This window comes from Lissotriton helveticus, chromosome 5_1 (assembly GCF_964261635.1).
Source record: "Lissotriton helveticus chromosome 5_1, aLisHel1.1, whole genome shotgun sequence".
NCBI classification, from domain to species: domain Eukaryota; kingdom Metazoa; phylum Chordata; class Amphibia; order Caudata; family Salamandridae; genus Lissotriton; species Lissotriton helveticus.
In genome coordinates, this window is record NC_136065.1 from 229,723,712 (window position 1) to 229,744,246 (window position 20,535).

The following is a 20,535-nucleotide window of genomic DNA, read 5'->3' on the forward strand; positions in this document are numbered from 1 at the left end:
GTGTTGAGGGTGCTCTATACAGGAGCTGCCTTCCACCTAAACTTGGGAACTACCCAGAGTTCTCTCCTTCTTTTTTGCATAATTTATGCATCACTCTATGCCTGCAAGGGTATTGTTTTGACTTATACTGGGTGCTCCCTTGTGTCTGGACAAAGCTAAACCTCTCTGAAGAGCTGTAATGACAGCGAAACACGTGTCAGGGGTTGTTTTTACTCATTTCAGGTTGGCTTGGATGATATTTTACCAATCCAAAGCTGTAATATTGTGCCTGGAGTGGTAAATGGCTTTTTTCATTTTACAACTTGGCGTGGATAGCACTGTGCTAATCCTATGCTTAAAGACTTTGCTGTACAAATGGCGAAAGACTTTGTCCATTTCTACCTGGGTGTGGATAGCACTGTGCTAATCCAATGCTTAAAAACATTGATAGAAAAGCTGACATTTGAGGTGAGCAAATTTAGAGTGTCACTGGTGTTGAGGGTGCTCTATACAGGAGCTGCCTACCACCTAAACTTGGGAACTACCCAGAGTTCTCTCCTTCTTTTTTTGCATAATTTATGCGTCACTCTATGCCTGCAAGGGTATTGTTTTGACTTATACTGGGTGCTCCCTTGTGTCTTGACAAAGCTAAACCTCGCGGAAGAGCTGTAATGACAGCGAAACACGTGTCAGGGGTTGCTTTTACTCATTTCAGGTTGTCTTGGATGGTATTTTACCAATCCAAAGCTGCAATATTGTGCCTGGAGTGGTAGATGGCTTTTGTCCTTTTACAGCTCGGTGTGGATAGCACTGTGCTAATCCTATGCTTGAAGACTTTGATGTACAAATGGCAAAAGACTTTGTACATTTCTATCTCGGCATGGATAGCACTGTGCTAATCCTATGCTTAAAAACTTTGATACCACGTCCTCCAAGCTGCGCTACCTCCATGCGGCATACCTCACCCCGGCAAGTCTATTCTGGGCCCGGTTGAGACCCTTTCCAGCATGCCCGCGGTTTGCCTCACCCCCTGCCGATTTCTATCACATGGTATGGTGTTGTCCGGTGCTGACGCCGTTTTGGAGGGAGGTGGAGCTTGAGCTTACACAGGCCTTGGGCTGGGAGGTTCCACACGACCCTCTGCGTATGTTGCTGGGGGTTTTTGATGGCCTGTATGGCTCTAGGGTGGATAAGCGCCTCTTGGGGACAGCTGTGGTGGTGGCTAAGAGGGACATAGCAGCACTTTGGTCGCAGGCCAAGGCACCTACGGTGCAGCAATGGAGGAGGGGAGTGGACTGGTGTGGGATCCAGGAAGAGGCCCTATTCGAGGCTCGGGGATGTCCGGACCTATTTAACAAAGTGTGGGGTAAATGGTTTAACATGCTGCCACCATGATGATCTGTCTTCCTTCTTATCTATGTCATGCTGTAACTATCGTACGGACTGCTGTGCTGGACTCTGATGGCCTTGCCCTATCTTTGTCATCAATCAACTCTGTCATATTTCCTTTTAAGTCTATTGAGCTGCAACCATTGAATTTTCTTTGTTCTTACAAAACTAATAAAGTTGATTATCAAAAAATTTTTGGGGAAGAAAAGCAGACATTTGAGGTGAGCAAATTTAGAGTGTCGCTGGTGATGAGAGTGCTCTATACAGGTGCTGCCTTCCACCTAAACTTGGGAACTACCCAGAGTTCTCTCCTTCTTTTTTGCATAATTTATGCGTCACTCTATGCCTGCAAGGGTATTGTTTTGACTTATAATGGGTGCTCCCTTGTGTCTAGACAAAGCTAAACCTAGCTGAAGAGTTATAATGACAGCGAAACACATGTCTGGGGTTGCTTTTACTCATTTCAGGTTGGCTTGGATGTTATTTTATCAATCCAAAGCTGCAATATTGTGCCTGGAGTGGTAAATGGCTTTTGTCCTTTTACAGCTCGGTGTGGATAGCATTGTGGTAACCCTATGCTTAAAGACTTTGCTGTACAAAGGGCAAAAGACTTTGTCCATTTCTATCTCTGCGTGGATAGCACTGTGCTAATCTATGCTTAAAAACTTTGATAGAAAAGCAGACATTTGAGGTGAGCAAATTTAGAGTGTCACTGGTGTTGAGGGTGCTCTATACAGGTGCTGCCTTCCACCTAAACTTGGGAACTACCCAGAGTTCTCTCCTTCTTTTTTGCATAATTAATGCGTCACTCTATGCCTGCAAGGGTATTATTTTGACTTATACTGGGTGCTCCCTTGTGTCTGGACAAAGCTAAACCTCGCTGAGGAGTTGTAATGACAGCGAAACACGTGTCAGGGGTTGCTTTTACTCATTTCAGGTTGGCTTGGATGGTATTTTACCAATCCAAAGCTGCAATATTGTGCCTGGAGTGGTAAATGGCTTTTGTCCTTTTACAGCTCGGCGTGGATAGCACTGTGCTAATCCTATGCTTAAAGATTTTGCAGTACAAATGGCAAAAGACTTTGTCCATTTCTATCTCTGCGTGGATAGCACTGTCCTAATCCTATGCTTAAAAACTTTGATAAAAAAGCAGACATTTGAGGTGAGCAATTTTAGAGTGTCGCTGGTGTTGAGGGTGCTGTATACAGGTGCTGCCTTCTACCTAAACTTGGGAACTACCCAGAGTTCTCTCCTTCTTTTTTGCATAATGTATGCGTCACTCTATGCCTGCAAGGGTATTGTTTTGACTTATACTGGGTGCTCCCTTGTGTATGGACAAAGCTAAACCTCTCTGAAGAGCTGTAATGATAGCGAAACACGTGTCAGCGGTTGCTTTTACTCATTTCAGGTTGGCTTGGATGGTATTTTACCAATCCAAAGCTGTAATATTGTTCCTGGAGTGGTAAATGGCTTTTGTCATTTTACAGCTCGGCATGGATAGCACTGTGCTAATCATATGCTTAAAGACTTTGCAGTACAAATGGCAAAAGACGTTGTCCATTTCTATCTCGGCGTGGATAGCACTGTGCTAATCCTATGCTTAAAAACTTTGATAGAAAAGCAGACATTTGAGGTGAGCAAATTTAGAGTGTTGCTGGTGTTGAGGGTGCTCTATACAGGAGCTGCCTTCCACCTAAACTTGGAAACTACCCAGAGTTCTCTCCTTTTTTGCACATATATATATAGAGGAGAGACACATGCGGTGAGCCAGTCTCACAGGACTTTGTTTATATATATATATATATATATATATATATATACATATATCGTTCTATGTCACTTCCTTTTCTCCTTGGGAACAAACAGAGGCGAACCCAGTCTTTGTGCATTCATTTTTTAGTTTATTTGCCCATTTACCATATCCGCCATTATATATAAATTGAATAGGTACATATATGAGGAGTTATGTATAGAAAATCTAGACTCACTTACCTGTCAATGTTTATTTTCAATATTTTGTCGGCAATATTGTGTCCCATCTGTATTCTGGGGTCGAAATTGGAGGCACACACTGCTATAAAACTATCCACTTCAGGAGCTAGGACATCGCCTGGCAAGAAATGCCAGAAGTAAAAGACCATGGGTCAGGTCTTCGCTGTCTCCGCACCCTGGGTCTGGAATAATGTTCTGACCGACAATAGAGCAGCTCCAACCGTCTTTCAGTTGAGAAAGAAAATGAAGACACATCTTTTCAATGATTACTATAATACCACACAAAAGGGACTTACCTGTTACCTGCCTCGTTATAAACAAGCTTTACTCGTACTTCAGTGCTCTGGAAATACCACTACATACATGCATTGTGCTACAAAATATGAAGCATACCTATATTTTTCAGAATGTAGTCATTTTAATGGTTATATGTTTAAATAGTTCAGCTTTATCTGAGTTCAGTCACCATAAATCTTACCAGTTAATCCTTTTTACATATGTAAGAAAGCAGAGAAATATTGACGGTTGTCAGCTGATGTTCAAAAGAGTATTTTCAAATGCTTGCTAACTGATTTTTTGATGTATGGTCAGTCAAAATGAACAGATCCTACTATGTTCTGCACAAGGAGCATGTGAAGTGTAATTTTTCAATTGATAACCTTGGATTCAGTTTTGTTACCTTCAAGTTGTTCTGCTCGTGGTGTTCTTGATAGTGCACAGATTCACACAGAGCTCAATCCTTTACAAACAGAATCACCAAGTGCTTTGTTACAATATTCAGCACAACTCAGAGCCTAAGCAAGTCCTTATAATGCTTAGCTTATAAACCACCTAACTCAATACTCTGCTAATATCTAGATATACACTTTGTTCGGTCAGATAATATCCAACATTTACACAAAACGCTACTCAGAATAACTTTGAGATTCATTTATCCAGAGGGGTGTTCTTGAAAATACTCAGATAAACTTACAGAACTGCTTTAGATAATGTACAGGAAGAAGGAAAAATGGAAGAGGAAAATAGGAGCAGGAAGGAAGGAAGAAAGAAATACAGGAAGGAAGAGCGTGTGGACCTCATCTCTATGGAATGAGCGAAAGTGTTCTAGGAGACTTAAGGTCCTTATTTAGAGTTTAGCAGATATCCATTCCAAACTAGGGCCTTTAAACACACTAAATATGGCAAATGGGACATTCACTTCTAAATAATGCACTAGGAGGGTCACTAAAAGTGCGCAGACATAGGTGCTATGCTCAGTGTCATAGGAATCCAGCTGCACCTCACTGATGAGAACCAAGTAGATCAAAACTCTCCAGGATTATTAGTGGTTCCCCTTCCAGATGTGACCCAGCCTGGCAGTTACGTACTTGCCAACCTTTTGTGATCAGAAAGAGGTAGGCTTTGTTTTTTAAGTTTCACAACCACTAATTAGCATAATCATTGCCTCACATCAAATGACATTTCATAACACTTGGACCAATGATGGCAATATAGGAAATCACATTACATTGTAGGGGATCAATATCAAAGAGAATGGGCATGTCCTTCACAATCATGTAACAACAAAACAGAGCAAATGCCAGTACAGAGTACTATTAACTAAATCATTTCATATTCAGACCCATGAAACTAAACCAACAGGTCCACACTGTTTAAGGTGCCATTATTTATTGTATTTGGCATAAAGCTTTTTAATTGCTTATCAAAACACTTTATTTGCATTTACAGAAAAACCATCAAAAACATACTTAATGAAAACCACTAAAGCACAGAGACACCCACAATCACTCAATGCATCCCTTCATTCATTCTCTCAATCATTCAAAACATAAAATACATTCAACCATCACACCACGCACACGCCGCACTCACCGAGTCGGGCCAGACCTGACTCCTATAACTTAAAGGTGGCCATGTACCAGGGAGGCCTACTACACAACAGAAGTCAAACAACCAGACAATGAAAATACAATCTCACAATGGCGCACACCCAAATCAAAACTTCCAAAGTCTACATTGTACAACAGTTATTTATAGTGGACCAGTGGACGACCTAATTAACAACTAAGTTTGTTTGACAAAAAAACAACAAAAAAGAGCGATCCAAAAAACGTTATTAACTGTGGCATGATCGGAGCGGAATTAGCACAGCACCAGAGTTCAAAGCAATTTTTGCCTGCATCAAATCCATCCATTCAACTTGATCCTCTTCATGGAAAGTGAAGGCTATAACCAGAAATGATTTCTTATATGTAGACCTGGTTCTGCATCATAGGAATGTTCATGAAAGTCATAAATGTTAGAATAAGTCCCCACTTGATGTGCGGACCCCGGAACACTGGATCTAGAAATATTTGTCCATAGAATTATGGATATAGGGTGCTATTGTTCATATGTCCATATGACGAACAGCATCATTCAGAAGCCTATCAAAGACAAGGATTTTCTGATTTGTAGCGTGTTGGAATTCCAGAAGGTACTGTTTCAAGGCTGCATTGCAGCATCTGATGACAGTCCATTGTCTGGTCATGGTGTTGTCCATCTGAATTAAAATGTATTTCACCATCAGAGACTGAAGAAAAGCCTTGAGAGCAAAGTGAACCACTCTGAGCTCCAATACAGTAAGTACACCTGAAAGAGGTGTGACTGGATGTCCACATGCAAGTCAGTCTGAAGTTAGAATGTACTGGACATTTTCATGGAGTATATTCCTGAGACGGAGAGTCTTCAGGTGAGCTCCAGTAGGGAAGCCCTTTGGAGCACCTGCTTACACTGCATGGGAGAGAGGGCAGGTGGATTCAAGATCTCTCTCTAGGAGGTACCCGACCCTAAGGATGGAAGCCTATTGCAAATTACCTGGGAATCCAAGGCATGGATGGCCTAGTACAAAACTAGCGTCAAGCCACTAGTAGGCAGGTTTCACTGAACCATCCTGATGCCTCCGCCCTCTCCAACAGGCACTGAGATGTGGAAAATGAGGAGCAGTTGAAGGTAGCACGGAAACCCAATAGATCTAACCAACAGTGTATATACATGTGATAGGGCAACCAATGCTGTTGGGTAAGTAGGAGCACGATGTCTGGCCAGGTACCACTATTCTGGAGAGGGCCAGGTACCAGGTCTTATGTTTCTTATCATTGAGGCCTACCGCCTTTCGTTGATCCCTTGGTAGGCATGGAAGGAACCTGACACCAGCTAACGTCCAAATTCAGCCTCACTACTTTTTCACAAACCACAAGGAAGGCGAAGACACTCATCTGTTTCTGCAAGGCAGGGAAGAGGTTGCCCCAGTCCAGTAATATGCCTTGGTGGGCTAAAGAGCAAACAAGTTCCAGAATGATAACACATATCTAATCCCTAAATGTGTAAAACGTGCATTAAATGTTACCCAGCATTGACTATGGAGTGTATAGTACATAGACTGGATCAGTCTTATCTTGCAGTCAGAGAACTGGCTTAAGGGTTCTGGCTGTATCAGGGACTTCAAGCCCTTTTTGTATTATTAAAGGCCAGGATACATGCCTAGAGGGTGTGGTACCAGTATAACTTTTCTGCCTTCTTTCAAATGCTCTGTTGCCTTTCTCAAAAGTGTGCTATACAAACAAAATAAACATAAGCATTAAATGATCAAATAAAAGGATAGAATGCTCCACTTTTGTTGCCTCGGTTATCTCCAGCTGTTCTATACTGCCACCTACCTTTCACTGCCCCGTCCATCGTGGAACTTTCTCTCCACCTGCTGAAGCTCTAGGCTATGTAGCTGAGCTAGTAGCTGCTCCTGCTTTTGGTTGGTGTCATCCACATGCTTTTGCAGGCGTTCTGTGGTTTCCTCCAAATCGGCCAATCTTCCAGCTATATCCTGGTTAAGGAAAGCCAGTAAGAATGAAAGACGTTGTTGTGACTATCTTGCAAAGGCAACTATTGTCCATACAAGGCCATTTTTAAACATTCCCCCTGATAAGGGGAGAGGTGACATTGGTAAGAAGTACATATTACTGTTCATTCTTGCAATTAGTATGCAAGTTATGGTTTGTACAGTTTTTCCTGCAAGTTATGGGTTGTGGAACTAACCATAACTGGCGAATTTTTTAGGTTTTGTTTTGTAACCACAACTTTACTTTATTCATAGTTTTTACGTGTTTTTCAGAGTAAAAATAAATCTACGTTAAGGTATTATAACCCAAAATAACCATAACTTCACTGTAACCTTCATTTTTCAGTGAATTTTATGGATGTTTTTGTCATGGACAACGTCTAACTGTTCTCTTCGCCTATCCGTTCTCTAGCAGTCAGCCTCCATGGATGGATGGCCATCCAACCTGCCCTTGGAGTCAGCCTCCAAAGATGGAGGGCCATCCAACCTGCCCTTGGAGGCCAAAGGCCATGCGTAGTGGAGGTGGGATGCAGTGCCCTACCGCTGTCACAGGCGGTCAACCCCTGACAGTGACAGACAGGGTTGGTTGTAAGGCATGACCTTGGCCAGGCCCTGCACCAAACTCACAATGGGCAGCTAACCTCTGTTTTGCATAGTCTAATTCATTTTTTGACATTTACTATAAGGTTTACAGGCCTGTTTGTGCAGTTTGCTGACCCAGACAAACTTTTGGACCCTTGCTGGGCCTCCCACAGGTTTTGTAAAACAAGTACTTGGTCAGCAAACACTTTGGAAGTCCCACCAAATGTCAGGACCCTTGCCATGTGCTCTCAGACCCTTGGCCTGAGTTCACAGTCCTTGGGGTCCATGCTGGGGGCCACAAACCCAGCCTTGGTGCCCACAAACCCCACAGCAAAATTAGCAATTTCTTTACATTTTAGAACATGGGGGGTTTCTCTTTGAGGTCACACACGTGAGCAAGGGGTTGAAGGGATGTGGCCCATTCTCCCTTATGGCTCCTTCATTTTTATTTTTCAAGACACAGACACTGTGCAATTTTTCTTTATTTGGGACTGCGAAAGGACCACCAACCTAGATTCATGTACCATCCATGGACTCGTGCCATGTTAAACTAAAACAAATGAACTTTTTTGTAAATTTTGGTGCAGATTTTGTTTGTATACTTCTTTATTTCTTTATTACAAGGAGATCATTTCATTTTGTGGGACATATACATGTACAATGTTTACCATCTTGATCAGTTAATGGTATGCAACAAATAGTGGCACAATCGAAACGTTCCTTTTACCAAATCTTGTGTGAGACCCTACACAATTAGAGAATAACACATCTATCAAATATTTACATAACTACAGGCGAGTGTAATTTTTCCAAGACTATTGTAGACCAGCAGATCCTCCAAACAAGCCAGCTGGTATACACCAGAACTCAGGACAATGAAACGCAACTGCTAACAGCTAGAAAGAAGATGGTGCACCAACGGAGATCCCATACACCTAGCCACCTTCAAGTCAGTCCTCAACAATTACCACTGATGCCTAAAAGACATGAAAAGAAGCGCCCTGGCAGACCGCATCGATGTAAGCTCCAACCATAGCAAGGAACTCTTAAGCATCGTCAGCTAGTTTGCCTGCCTGTCAACCACCGAGAACATGATCACTTCCTCCCAGGAACTCTGCTACACCCTGGCAGACTATTTCCACAACAAGATATTCACAATCTACAGTAACTTAGAACCCCAAACAACCGACCTCTACAACCTCATCAAACCAACTAACACCACCCTGAACCACCCGCTCACCGCATGGGAACATCTCACCACACAGAGCACACAGCCATCATGAACTCTATCCACCTGGCGCACCCATGGACCACTGCCCCTACCACTTCTTCAACCTCAGGAGCAGGGGAATCAGCTGTAAATTCACCTCTATTCTCAAGGCCACCTTCCTCGATGAATGGAAACATGCAGAGGTCAGCCACCTCCTCAGTACACCCTCCGCCTACCCCAGAAAACTCAAGAACTATTTCTATTGGGAGGCTTCAGAGACACTGTGTTTAGGAGTGACTTTCAGGTACCTATTACAGTGTTTCTCAATTTTAACATAGGCTCCTGGCAAAGTTTGTCACAGTCTGGGGGACATTTAAAGTCTGTAATAGAGGGTACACAATTGCCAAATAAGTGAGGGGCCCTTCGCTCAGTATGTACACTGCTAGAGAAGACTGAGAAAGCACTGGAGAGGAAGCATGAGACTGACCATAGCCCTATAACACTTCTAGATATAAATGAGACCCTTCCCGGGTACAGCGAACTGGTGGATAGGGAAAGCTTCCATTTGTCCCGGATTGTTCTGGCCTGTTGCTATGGTGATGGGAAAAGGCCCAGTAGAACCCACATGTGCAATTAATTGCACAAATTACACAGGCAGTTAAACAGTTCACAAATAATATGATTTCAAAGCTTTTTGAGAGTACTCTGATTATCAAATTTCATTATCTCGTTACTAGAAAGATTACATGCTTTGCAATGTCCACAAAATTAAACTCAGTTGGATAAAAGTGGAAACCTGATGACTAATGATGTATACCTGGTCGCCAAATGACTCTTAAATTAAATCAACAATGTTTTGTGTAATTTTCTGTACGTAATGCCTAAGAAATTATGAAGCCCTAGATCTCTATAATTGCTCACTAAATACCAATGAACAATATTACAAATCTCTCCATGTTGATTTTTTAACTGCCCGATTAGTCTGGTCTGGTTAAATTAGCACCTTTAAATCTTTCAATATTACCTAAGGTGGCTTGCCAGTTAGAAGGGCATGTCTATTCATTTACTGCACTAGCCCCACTATGTCTCCCAGGATTCCTTAATGATACCCCTTTTCTTTAAAGTTGGACATAGACTTCGGAAAATATTATTTATGCAGCAACTGCTTCTCACGTGCTTCATTTGTCCAGATGATAAATTCAAAGGAGAGAGGTGACTTCAAGCAACAGGTAGGATGGAACTGGCTGCTGTTTTTTCAGTCAGTTATTTTCCACCTCTAGTTTTAAATCTAAGAACATTCTACTTTCCTGATTGGCATTCATTTTCAAATAATATTGAGATCATTGGAGCTTAACATGTCAACCACTTTTTTTTCAGATCGGTAAATGAGCCTTTTCAGAGTATATTGTCAATAAAACAAAACTCCAGGCATATGTTTTCCAGGAAGAAGTTGGTGTCTGTGCTCCAAGCTGATGTCTTCTCCAATCACCCCATTGTAAGTCTGGCAAAAGAAGGGTCATACCTGCAGCCCATTGCTGAGCAGCAAAGCTGAAGAAAATACCACTAAACATAAAATAGTTGTGGGTGATTGAAAATGCAATATATTTAAGAAGCCTTTTGGTAAATTGTAACAAACTTGCAGTTCTTTGTCTCATGACAGTATAACCGGTCTGCAAACCATCAATATGTCTTTTTGACGCCTATAGAGAAATAACATCTAGAGTGACCATTCATAGATTTTTTTCTCCCACAGATACCTTCAATCTCTATAAGAACATCTTCTATGTCCCTAGAAAATGAGATCACACTCATAACAAAGCAAAATAAGTATCTTCAGCTTAGAATACAGACACATTTTCAATCCCCACTATGATGGGTTTAGTTGATGGAGACTAAAGAATTTTGGGTAGTAGATAGAAAGTGGATGTTTTCAGTGGAGAAATGATTAGGAAGTTCTTGTCATTTCCATTAAGTAACCCCTTTTCATACCAACAGTTTACCAATGTTTGTGAACTACACAGAAACCTACTTGTAAGATCAGACACTAATCTCTTAGGATTAAGTAAAGTGATTCATCATATGAGATATGAGACTACTTGTAGGACACCCCCGCGCCGCACGGCCACCAGCTGATGCGTGTGCCCCCTCCGCCCTCCGCCCTCTGCCTCGCTGCCCAGCTGCTGCCACCCGACCACGCCCCCTCCCTCGAGCCTCGAGGTCCGTGGTAGCTCCTGTGCCCAGCTGTCTTTCTGTTAGGCTTAAGTTAGATCTGTATTGCTTTATTCTGTGTAATATTGTCTTTTTTCCTTAAATTGTCAGCATTGTAGTTTCTGTCCCTCTGTTCCCTCCCCGCTCCCCGCTTCCCGCCACCGCCGCTAAGCCCCGCCCCTTTTGCCTTCTGTATCCCTCCCCGCTCCCGCCTCCCAGCTGCCCCGCCCACCCGCGCACTTGGCCATATATGGCGACCGTGCGACGCAGGTGAGTGTGACCTACTTGTAGGACACCCCCGTGCCGCACGGCCACCAGCTGCTGCGTGTGCCCCCTCCGCCCTCTGCCTCGCTGCCCAGCTGCTGCCACCCAACCACGCCCCCTCCCTCGAGCCTCGAGGTCCGTGGTAGCTCCTGTGCCCAGCTGTCTTTCTGTTAGGCTTAAGTTAGATCTGTATTGCTTTATTCTGTGTAATATTGTCTTTTTTCCTTAAATTGTCAGCATTGTAGTTTCTGTCCCTCTGTTCCCTCCCCGCTCCCCGCTTCCCGTCACCGCCGCTAAGCCCCGCCCCTTTTGCCTTCTGTATCCCTCCCCGCTCCCGCCTCCCAGCTGCCCCGCCCACCCGCGCACTTGGCCATATATGGCGACCGTGCGACGCGGGTGAGTGTGACCTACTTGTAGGACACCCCCGCGCCGCACGGCCACCAGCTGCTGCGTGTGCCCCCTCCGCCCTCTGCCTCGCTGCCCAGCTGCTGCCACCCGACCACGCCCCCTCCCTCGAGCCTCGAGGTCCGTGGTAGCTCCTGTGCCCAGCTGTCTTTCTGTTAGGCTTAAGTTAGATCTGTATTGCTTTATTCTGTGTAATATTGTCTTTTTTCCTTAAATTGTCAGCATTGTAGTTTCTGTCCCTCTGTTCCCTCCCCGCTCCCCGCTTCCCGCCACCGCCGCTAAGCCCCGCCCCTTTTGCCTTCTGTATCCCTCCCCGCTCCCGCCTCCCAGCTGCCCCGCCCACCCGCGCACTTCGCCATATATGGCGACCGTGCGAACGAGCAGCGTTGACGCGCAGCGGGCGCGCCGATTGTGCGCCGAAGGCGCGCCAAAGGTAAGCCCGTCTGCGCCCGTCCGCGCCTGGCCCGCGCCCAGTGCCAGGACCCCTGGCCCCCACCGACGGAAGCCGACCCGACGAACCTACAGCGCCGTCGATCTCATCGCACTCAACACCGGCCGCATCCCAGGATGTCACCGGGCCGCCCCGAAGCACACCCACGGACCCTTCAGCTGCCACGCCTGCAAGTTCACCTGCATCCGGACCTTCCCTGCACCCGCCAAGCCGAACACCAGCAGCACCCACCTCAAGTGCATCCTGCTCAACACCCGCTCCGTCCACAGACACGCCATCGAACTCTGGAACCTCCTAGACGCCACAGCCCCTGACGTTGCCTTCCTCACGGAGACCTGGATGAACGCCTCTTCAGCTCCCGACATCGCCATCGCTATCCCAGAGGGCTACAAGATCATCCGGAGGGACCGCAACGCCAACCAGATGGGAGGAGGCATCGCCATCATCCACAAGAACACCATCCGCCTCACGACCAGCACCGACAACACCCTGACCACCGCCGAACACCTACATTTCCAGATCCACACCAACCCGAACACCACCCTCAGAGGCACCCTGATCTACCGACCCCCTGGACCACGCACACAATTCAGCGAGGACATCGCCGACTTCGTCAGCCCGCATGCCCTCCCCTCCGCTGACTACATCCTCCTGGGGGACCTCAACTTCCACCTGGAGAACAACAACGACCGCAACACCAGCACCCTGCTCGACAACCTCGCCAATCTTGGACTCAAGCAGCTGGTGTCCACCCCCACCCACCTCGCCGGACACACACTCGACGCAGTCTTCTCTTCCAGCGCAGACATCGACTTCAGCCACGCCACAGAGCTTCAATGGACGGACCACAGCTGCGTCCACTTCACCTTCAAGAGAACGACGACCCACCACCACCAGCAACAGGCCGCCCGCAGAAGCTGGAACAAGATCACAGCAGACCAGCTCGCCACCTCCCTGAGCCAGCACCCTCCCGCCAGCTCAGCGAACCCCAGCCAGGCCGCCAACAACCTCACTAAGTGGATCAGCAACTGCGCGGACGAACTCGCCCCTCTGAGGACCCCGCCCAGCAGACCCGGCAGCAAGAAAGCACCGTGGTTCACCGTCGAACTCAAGAGCTCCAAGAAGAACTGCCGAACCCTCGAGAAAGTCTGGAGAAGGGAACCTACACCGGACAACAGGACCTCCTTCAAGCTTGCCACCCGGAAGCACCACCAGCTGATCCGCGCCGCCAAGAAAACAGCATTCAAGGATCGGTTGGACAACAACGCACACAACAGCAAGGAACTCTTCAACATCGTGAAAGAGCTCTCCAACCCCAGCGCAGGAAACAACGACATCACCCCATCGCAAGACCTCTGCAACTCCCTCGCTTCATACTTCCACAACAAGATCGCGGACATACACAACAGCTTCAACAACCAACCAACGCACACCATGACCGAACAACCACCCCCCACCACCACCCTCCACGCCTGGACCCCGATCAGCACCGAAGACACCATCCGCACGATGAACTCCATCCACTCCGGATCACCGACCGACCCCTGCCCTCACCACGTCTTCAACAAGGCCGACGCTGTCATCGCACCCCACCTGCGAGACATCATCAACACATCCTTCGACACCGCCACCTTCCCTGAGAGCTGGAAACACGCCGAACTCAGCGCTCTACTCAAGAAACCAACAGCGGACCCCACCGAACTCAAGAACTACCGCCCCATCTCGCTCCTCCCGTTTCCTGCGAAAGTCATCGAGAAGACCGTCAACAAGCAGATGGCCGCCTTCCTCGAGACGAACGGATCCCTCGACCCCTCACAGTCCGGCTTCCGAGCCAATCACAGCACCGAGACCGCCCTCATCGCCGCCACCGATGACATCCGAGCCCTGATGGACAACGGAGATACAGCGGCCCTCATCCTCCTAGACCTCTCCGCGGCATTCGACACGGTCTGCCACCGCACCCTAGTACAGCGCCTCAGCAACATCGGAATCCAGGACAAGGCGCTGGAATGGATCATCTCCTTCCTCGACGGAAGAACACAGAGAGTCCGCCTACCACCGTACAAGTCAGAGGCCTCCGAAGTCATCTGCGGCGTCCCTCAAGGATCATCTCTGAGCCCCACCCTCTTCAACGTCTACATGAGCCCCCTCGCGGCCATCGTACGCAAACACAACCTCAGCATAATCTCCTACGCCGACGACACCCAGCTGATCCTCTCCCTGACCAACGACCCCGCCTCCGCCAGAGCCAACCTGCACGAAGGGATGAAAGAGGTAGCCGAGTGGATGACGACCAGCCGCCTGAAACTGAACTCTGATAAGACGGAGGTCCTCATCCTAGGCTCTTCACCCTCCGCCTGGGACGACTCCTGGTGGCCTCCCGCCCTGGGCACCGCACCCAAACCGACAGACCATGCACGCAACCTGGGCTTCATCCTGGACTCCTCCCTCTCCATGACCAGGCAAGTCAACAACGTCTCCTCGGCGTGCTTCAACATCCTACGCATGCTACGGAAGATCTTCTGGTGGATCCCCACCGAGACCAGGAAGACCGTCACCCAGGCCCTCTTCACCAGCCGACTGGACTACGGCAACGCCCTCTACGCCGGCACCACCGCCAAGATCCAGAAGAGACTCCAGCGGATCCAGAACGCCTCAGCCAGACTCATCCTCGACATCCCACGAACCAGCCACATCACCGGACACCTGAGAGACCTTCACTGGCTCCCCGTCAACAAAAGAATCACCTTCCGCCTCCTCACCCACGCACACAAAGCCCTACACGACCAAGGCCCGAGCTACCTCAACAGCCGGATCAACTTCTACGCTCCCAAACGCCACCTCCGATCAGCCAACCACGCCCTCGCCGCCGTCCCCCGCATCCGAAGAGCGACTACAGGAGGAAGGTCCTTCTCCTACCTGGCCGCCAAGACCTGGAACTCCCTCCCGACCGACCTGCGCCTGACCCAAGACCACCTCTCCTTCAGGAAGAAGCTGAAGACCTGGCTGTTCGAGCAGTAGCGGCACCCCCCCCCCCAGCGCCTTGAGACCCTACGGGTATGTAGCGCGCTCTATAAGTGTCATTGATTGAGTTTGTTATGGGTACAGGGACTGCATCCAACTGGATTTTGGTGTTAGATGTGGTAGGGCACTGTTATTACCGTAATACACTACCCACACAACCTCAGAGTCCAAGTTTAGTGTGACTGAAAACTTTGGTCATCTTGAAAATACCCAAAGTGAGTACAGTTAGCCATGGGATCCTTTCCCCAATTGGTTAGGGAGTACCCAGGGGTCATTTCCACCCACTAGCTCATGCCAGGCATAATGTGGCACACCCAGGCACCCCCTCCGGAGAAACTCCTGGTCCTGTGGAAGATCAGAAGAGGAGTGAACCTCCTGTCAGACCTGAGAAGAGCCTAGAAGACCGGACCTGCTCCCCATCTGGTATATAGGGCAAAGAAGTGGACTCTGAGAGACATAAGGCTGACCTCCTGTTAAAACTACAGGGACAAAACCAACTACAAGAGGTCTGTTCCGGTAACTGCCAAGCTCACCAGTGGCAACTGGACCTAAACATGACCTGAACTAGACCCTCCTGTTGGCCTCTGCTGCCACTCTGTGAGTCTCTAAGTGCCTCCACCGAGATCCTGGGGGTGCTTTAGAAGTGCACTGCTGTGATAGATTGAGACTTAAAGAACTAAAGTCACATGGTAAAGTCCTTGACCAGGACGAACATCGTTAGTTTATCAGAACCACGCTACATTGCGGTCAGTGTTAAATTACATCTCTGCCCTGTTCTACCGTGACCATTGACTATCATTGGCACTTTAAGCAGGTTAGAGCTATTTCTACTTCATAATTAAAAAATTCCTATGTCTGGTTCACCTTATTGGATTTTTGTCATTTTTAGTCATTCTGTTTATAATTTTTACTCTATTGTTCAAATTCATGTTGGGATTTTATTGTTTTGTATTTCCACTTCATTACTACTTTTGTACTGCATAAATATTTTACACATTGCCTCTAAGGTAAGCCTGTCTGCTCTGTGCCACAGATTCAATAGTTTGGGGAACCCAATATACCCTTGGAGGCTTGGGCAGTGATATAAATGGTAAAAGGAGCCTACAAGGGATTTGATTCACAACGATCTTTGTTATTAAAAGATAAATCAAGGAGTTAGTCCTAACGGAACAAACGCCAAAGTGTCATTAAACAACATCAAGCAAAAAGAAATCTTAACATGAAACACACGGGAGAACCTAGTAGTTTGAAAAATATATCTTATTTTATATATTTTGTTGGAAAATGGAGTACAAGTGAATAAAATCATTCAGCACAAAGTCATGGAAAGAAGTAAAATCAAATTGACCTAACAATACATGACTAAACAACTATTCCAATTGAGTCATAAGCAACACATCTCTTGATGATAATATGTATTGCTCCAGAATAACAGAATTTCTTAGGAATAGAGGGTGAGGTCGACGTTTCGCTCTGTTCGGGTGTAGTCATACAGACTTTGGTCCAAGAATCAAGTACAGGAAATTAATTTTCCTACATTACAGTACTTCATCTGCAGCAGTAACCATAGATCCAGTACATGGTACTAGGCAGCTGTACACTACCTTTAATGAGAGTCTTTCTTCTCACCAATAATTTTTCTCGTCCTGAAGATGGTCTGATGGACAACAGCCGAACAGACCGAAACGTCGACCTCACCCTCTATTCCTAAGAAATTCTGGTATTCTGGAGCAATAGGTATTCTCACTAGGGTACTTAAATACGTCGGTTGAGCAAGTAGCGACCGACCTACCCTCCATGCCATCCGGAGTGGAAGAGGAACCACTGTGGATCAGTGGAGAAGTCATGTTGACCCACATCCTTACTTAATGCTTAATGAGATTACTAGATCTTCCTCTCACAAATATTGTAGGTTTTAATCATGACATGGAATTCACTGATTAAAGTTGGTTCAGCTGGTTCTCATGGTTATTTTTAACTCACATCCTCCCCACACTCTACTCCTCTTTGTATATACACCTCACAGACCACACACACCCGCTTCATCATAGGCCAAGATCAAAGGTAAAAGATCTCTGGCAAAGAGCCCCGCTGCGGGGCCTGTTGGGCATTGCAGCACTGGCCCAACAAGGAGTTGCCCGATGATGAAGCATGACATCCCTCAGGGTGTGTGAGGGCTCTTGCTCCTTATAGGAGCACTCCCCCCGGTCAGGACCTTACCTCCTGTGTCTATGTGAAAACATGTCTCCCAGCCTGCCACTACAGACTGGCAGAAAAGTGTTTTTAACTGCCAACTCAACTTTGCAATTTAAACTAATAACAAAGCCCAAGCCTCCATTTTTAATACATATGTCACCTCTACAGCAGGCCCATTGAGTCCTAAGGCGGGGAGTTGTATATAAAAAGTGGGGCATGTATTTTTATATGTCCTAACAGTAAAAACTCCAAATTGTCATTTCTACTGTGGAAAAGCGAGTAGCCCTGTTGGTGAGTACAGGATTACCCACTGACTGACTGAAGGTATGAAAATAATCATCACATTCAACTCGACTTGATGCCCAAGTCAAATTTAATGCAACTTTTAAGTAAATGCGGGGCGCTAGAGGGCGCACTTGCAATATGGCCGCACTTATGTGAGGCTCTTGCTGCCTGGATACAATATCCTTCATTTATCCTATTTCTCTGCCATCTGCGCCGCCAAAGTCCGTGTGATATGCTTGAGGAGGACTTCGTGCACCTTCGTCTCAAGTTTGGTGCAGATCCGCCGCTCCTGTCCTGAGCTACGGGAGACTGAAGTTCCGCCCGTGTGGCGGCCTGGGACCGTCCGGACCTGCTGGCCGGCTTGCTGTGTCACTGTGGGCCGCGGCGCACCACGAGGCGTGTAGGCCCTTCTGTGCCCTCTGCCGCAGAGCTGCCGGGCGCCCTTTTGCGTCGGACGCCTCGGCTCATCACGGCGGTGTGGGGCAGTCGACGGACTACTGTGACGCCTGATTGAGATCCTTGCAGCATATTCGGGGAAGGGCTGGCCCGCGCAGCTGGTGCCGGTCTGTGTGTCCCCCCTTTGCCGCCGGCGGACCCGGCAGTCGTGGAGGCTACGGCCGGAGTGCGTTCCAGGTGAGGCGGGGTGGTTTCACTGCCTGCTCGTGTCCCTGATTGCAGCTGCCCTCAGTGGCCGCTCTCCCCTGGTGCTTGCCTATACTCTGGGTGGTCGACTCCCCTGCTCTGTGCTCCTCCACGGTGCCGGCCGCACTCGAGCCCGGGTGCGGGCCCTGTCTGCTGTGCTGCAGCGCCATTGGCGCATTGTGTGGGGCTGCGGAGCCTGAAGGTGGGGGGAATTCGCACTTGCTCCGTGTGCTGCTGACCCGAGGGGCCACTGCTAACCACGGGCGACCTGCTCCTGACTTCACTTACCTGGCTTATCACAGATTGGTGGCTAGTGCTGTGATGGTGCTGCGAGACCCTTTCATGTTTGGAGAGCCCACTGTTTGAGACATTGCCGCCTGCTGTGTGCCTCCCATGCTGCATTGATCTGGCTGCTGCCTCCTTGGTGAATGACCTGCGACTACAAGCTGCGTTTATTGACTTGGCTGCACCTACGCAAATTTGACGTACTGTTTCCTGGAGCTGGGGACGGATCCCTGTGGTGTGCTACTGGCTTAATTTCTCGTGTACTCCCCCTTTACTGCCCCAGCTGTTACATGTGGAATGAGTGATATAGCCCTGCTGTGGTGGAACACTCCTGCTGCCTCCTCCTGCTGACCATCCTGCAGGGAGTGCACGTTGCGCAGCTGAGGGGGGTGCTCTTACCCTGGTTGGTGTGGAGGCTGACCACCACTTTTGGACTACCTCATCATATTAGACCTTGTGTTGGATTGCTCCCGATATCTGGCCGTGGGTAAACCTGATAACAAGCAACCGAAGTTGTGTTTTGACTCTCTGGCGGCCAAGAGGAGTTCCCGGGGCACGCAAGATGCGGGGGGCTCCCGCTCTCCCCCTACTGTTCCTGACGCTGTTCCTCAACCTGCTGCCCCTGATTTCCAGCAAATGATGCAGGAAATGCGACAAGGATTCGCGACCATAGTGGATAAAGTTGATAAGCTCTCATCACGAATGGATGCAGTGGTACAAAAATTGGACGTTCACGAGGAGCGAATCACGGCGGTGGAGCAGCGCGTATCTGACCACGACGATACGACTGCCACCCACACTACACAACTGGCGCGTATGGACAATGTACTCCGGGTTATTGCTGCGAAGAATGAGGAGTTGGAGGCCAGAAGTAGGCGCAATAACATACGCGTGATTGGCGTGCCGGAGACGACCAATGTGGGTAGGATGGAAACTTATGTGGAGAAGATACTGCTTGGCGCGATTGGTGCGGAGGCCTTCTCTAAGCAATTCATCGTGGAGAGGGCGCACCGATCCCTTGGCCCGCGTCCGGCCACTGGAACCCCGCCGCGGCCGATAATTGCCCGCCTCCTCAATTATCATGATCGAGACACGGCCTTGCGTGCGGCTCGCACCGCCCGTACGCTTTCTTACGACGGAGTCAACTTCACCATCTTCCCGGACTTCACGCCAGTGGTGCAGGAGCAGAGGCGTAAGTTTCTAGATGTGAAGAAGAAACTCAGAGACCTCCAGGTGGATTATGCCCTATTGTACCCTGCCAAATTGCGAGTGACACATCAGGCGAAACAGCATTTCTTTACCAATCCTCAACAGGCGGAGGACTTCGTAAAGCGGCTTAAGAGGGAGCGAGCTGCTGACCGACGCGGTGGAGATGATGGACAGGAGGGATTCCACTCCGCCAACGAGGATGAGTGATGCTGCGTACTGTTTGGTCGTGGTGTATATTGTATACACATGGGGGTCTGCCATGAGTTATCTTACTGTCCCTTAGTCCTTTGTTTTGCTACCCCCTCTCAGTGGAAAACTGTGTATTGGATTTTGTCACATACTGCTTGAGGACGCTGGATGAGCGCCAGATTATGATGGTAATTTACTCCAGGCACCCCCCCCCCCACTACCTGGGCCGAGCCTACTTGATCTATGCGGGTCAATGGCGAGGTGTGGGGGGTGGTTATGTGCGCCTCTAGACTGCACCCTGAAGGGTATTCCCCATTGACTTTGGTATTTCTGATGCTACTGTTATGTTTG

At 47.9% G+C, this 20,535-nt stretch overlaps 1 protein-coding gene across 1 annotated transcript in view; it reads right to left on the reverse strand.

Annotated features, from left to right (window-relative positions):
• CCDC183 (coiled-coil domain containing 183) overlaps nt 1-20,535 on the reverse strand; it is a 309,578-nt gene that overhangs the window by 111,788 nt on the left and 177,255 nt on the right. The window contains exon 10 of the mRNA XM_078640859.1: nt 7,059-7,219. Coding sequence (XP_078496985.1) covers nt 7,059-7,219 — 161 coding nt within the window. The remainder of the gene's footprint in view (nt 1-7,058; nt 7,220-20,535) is intronic.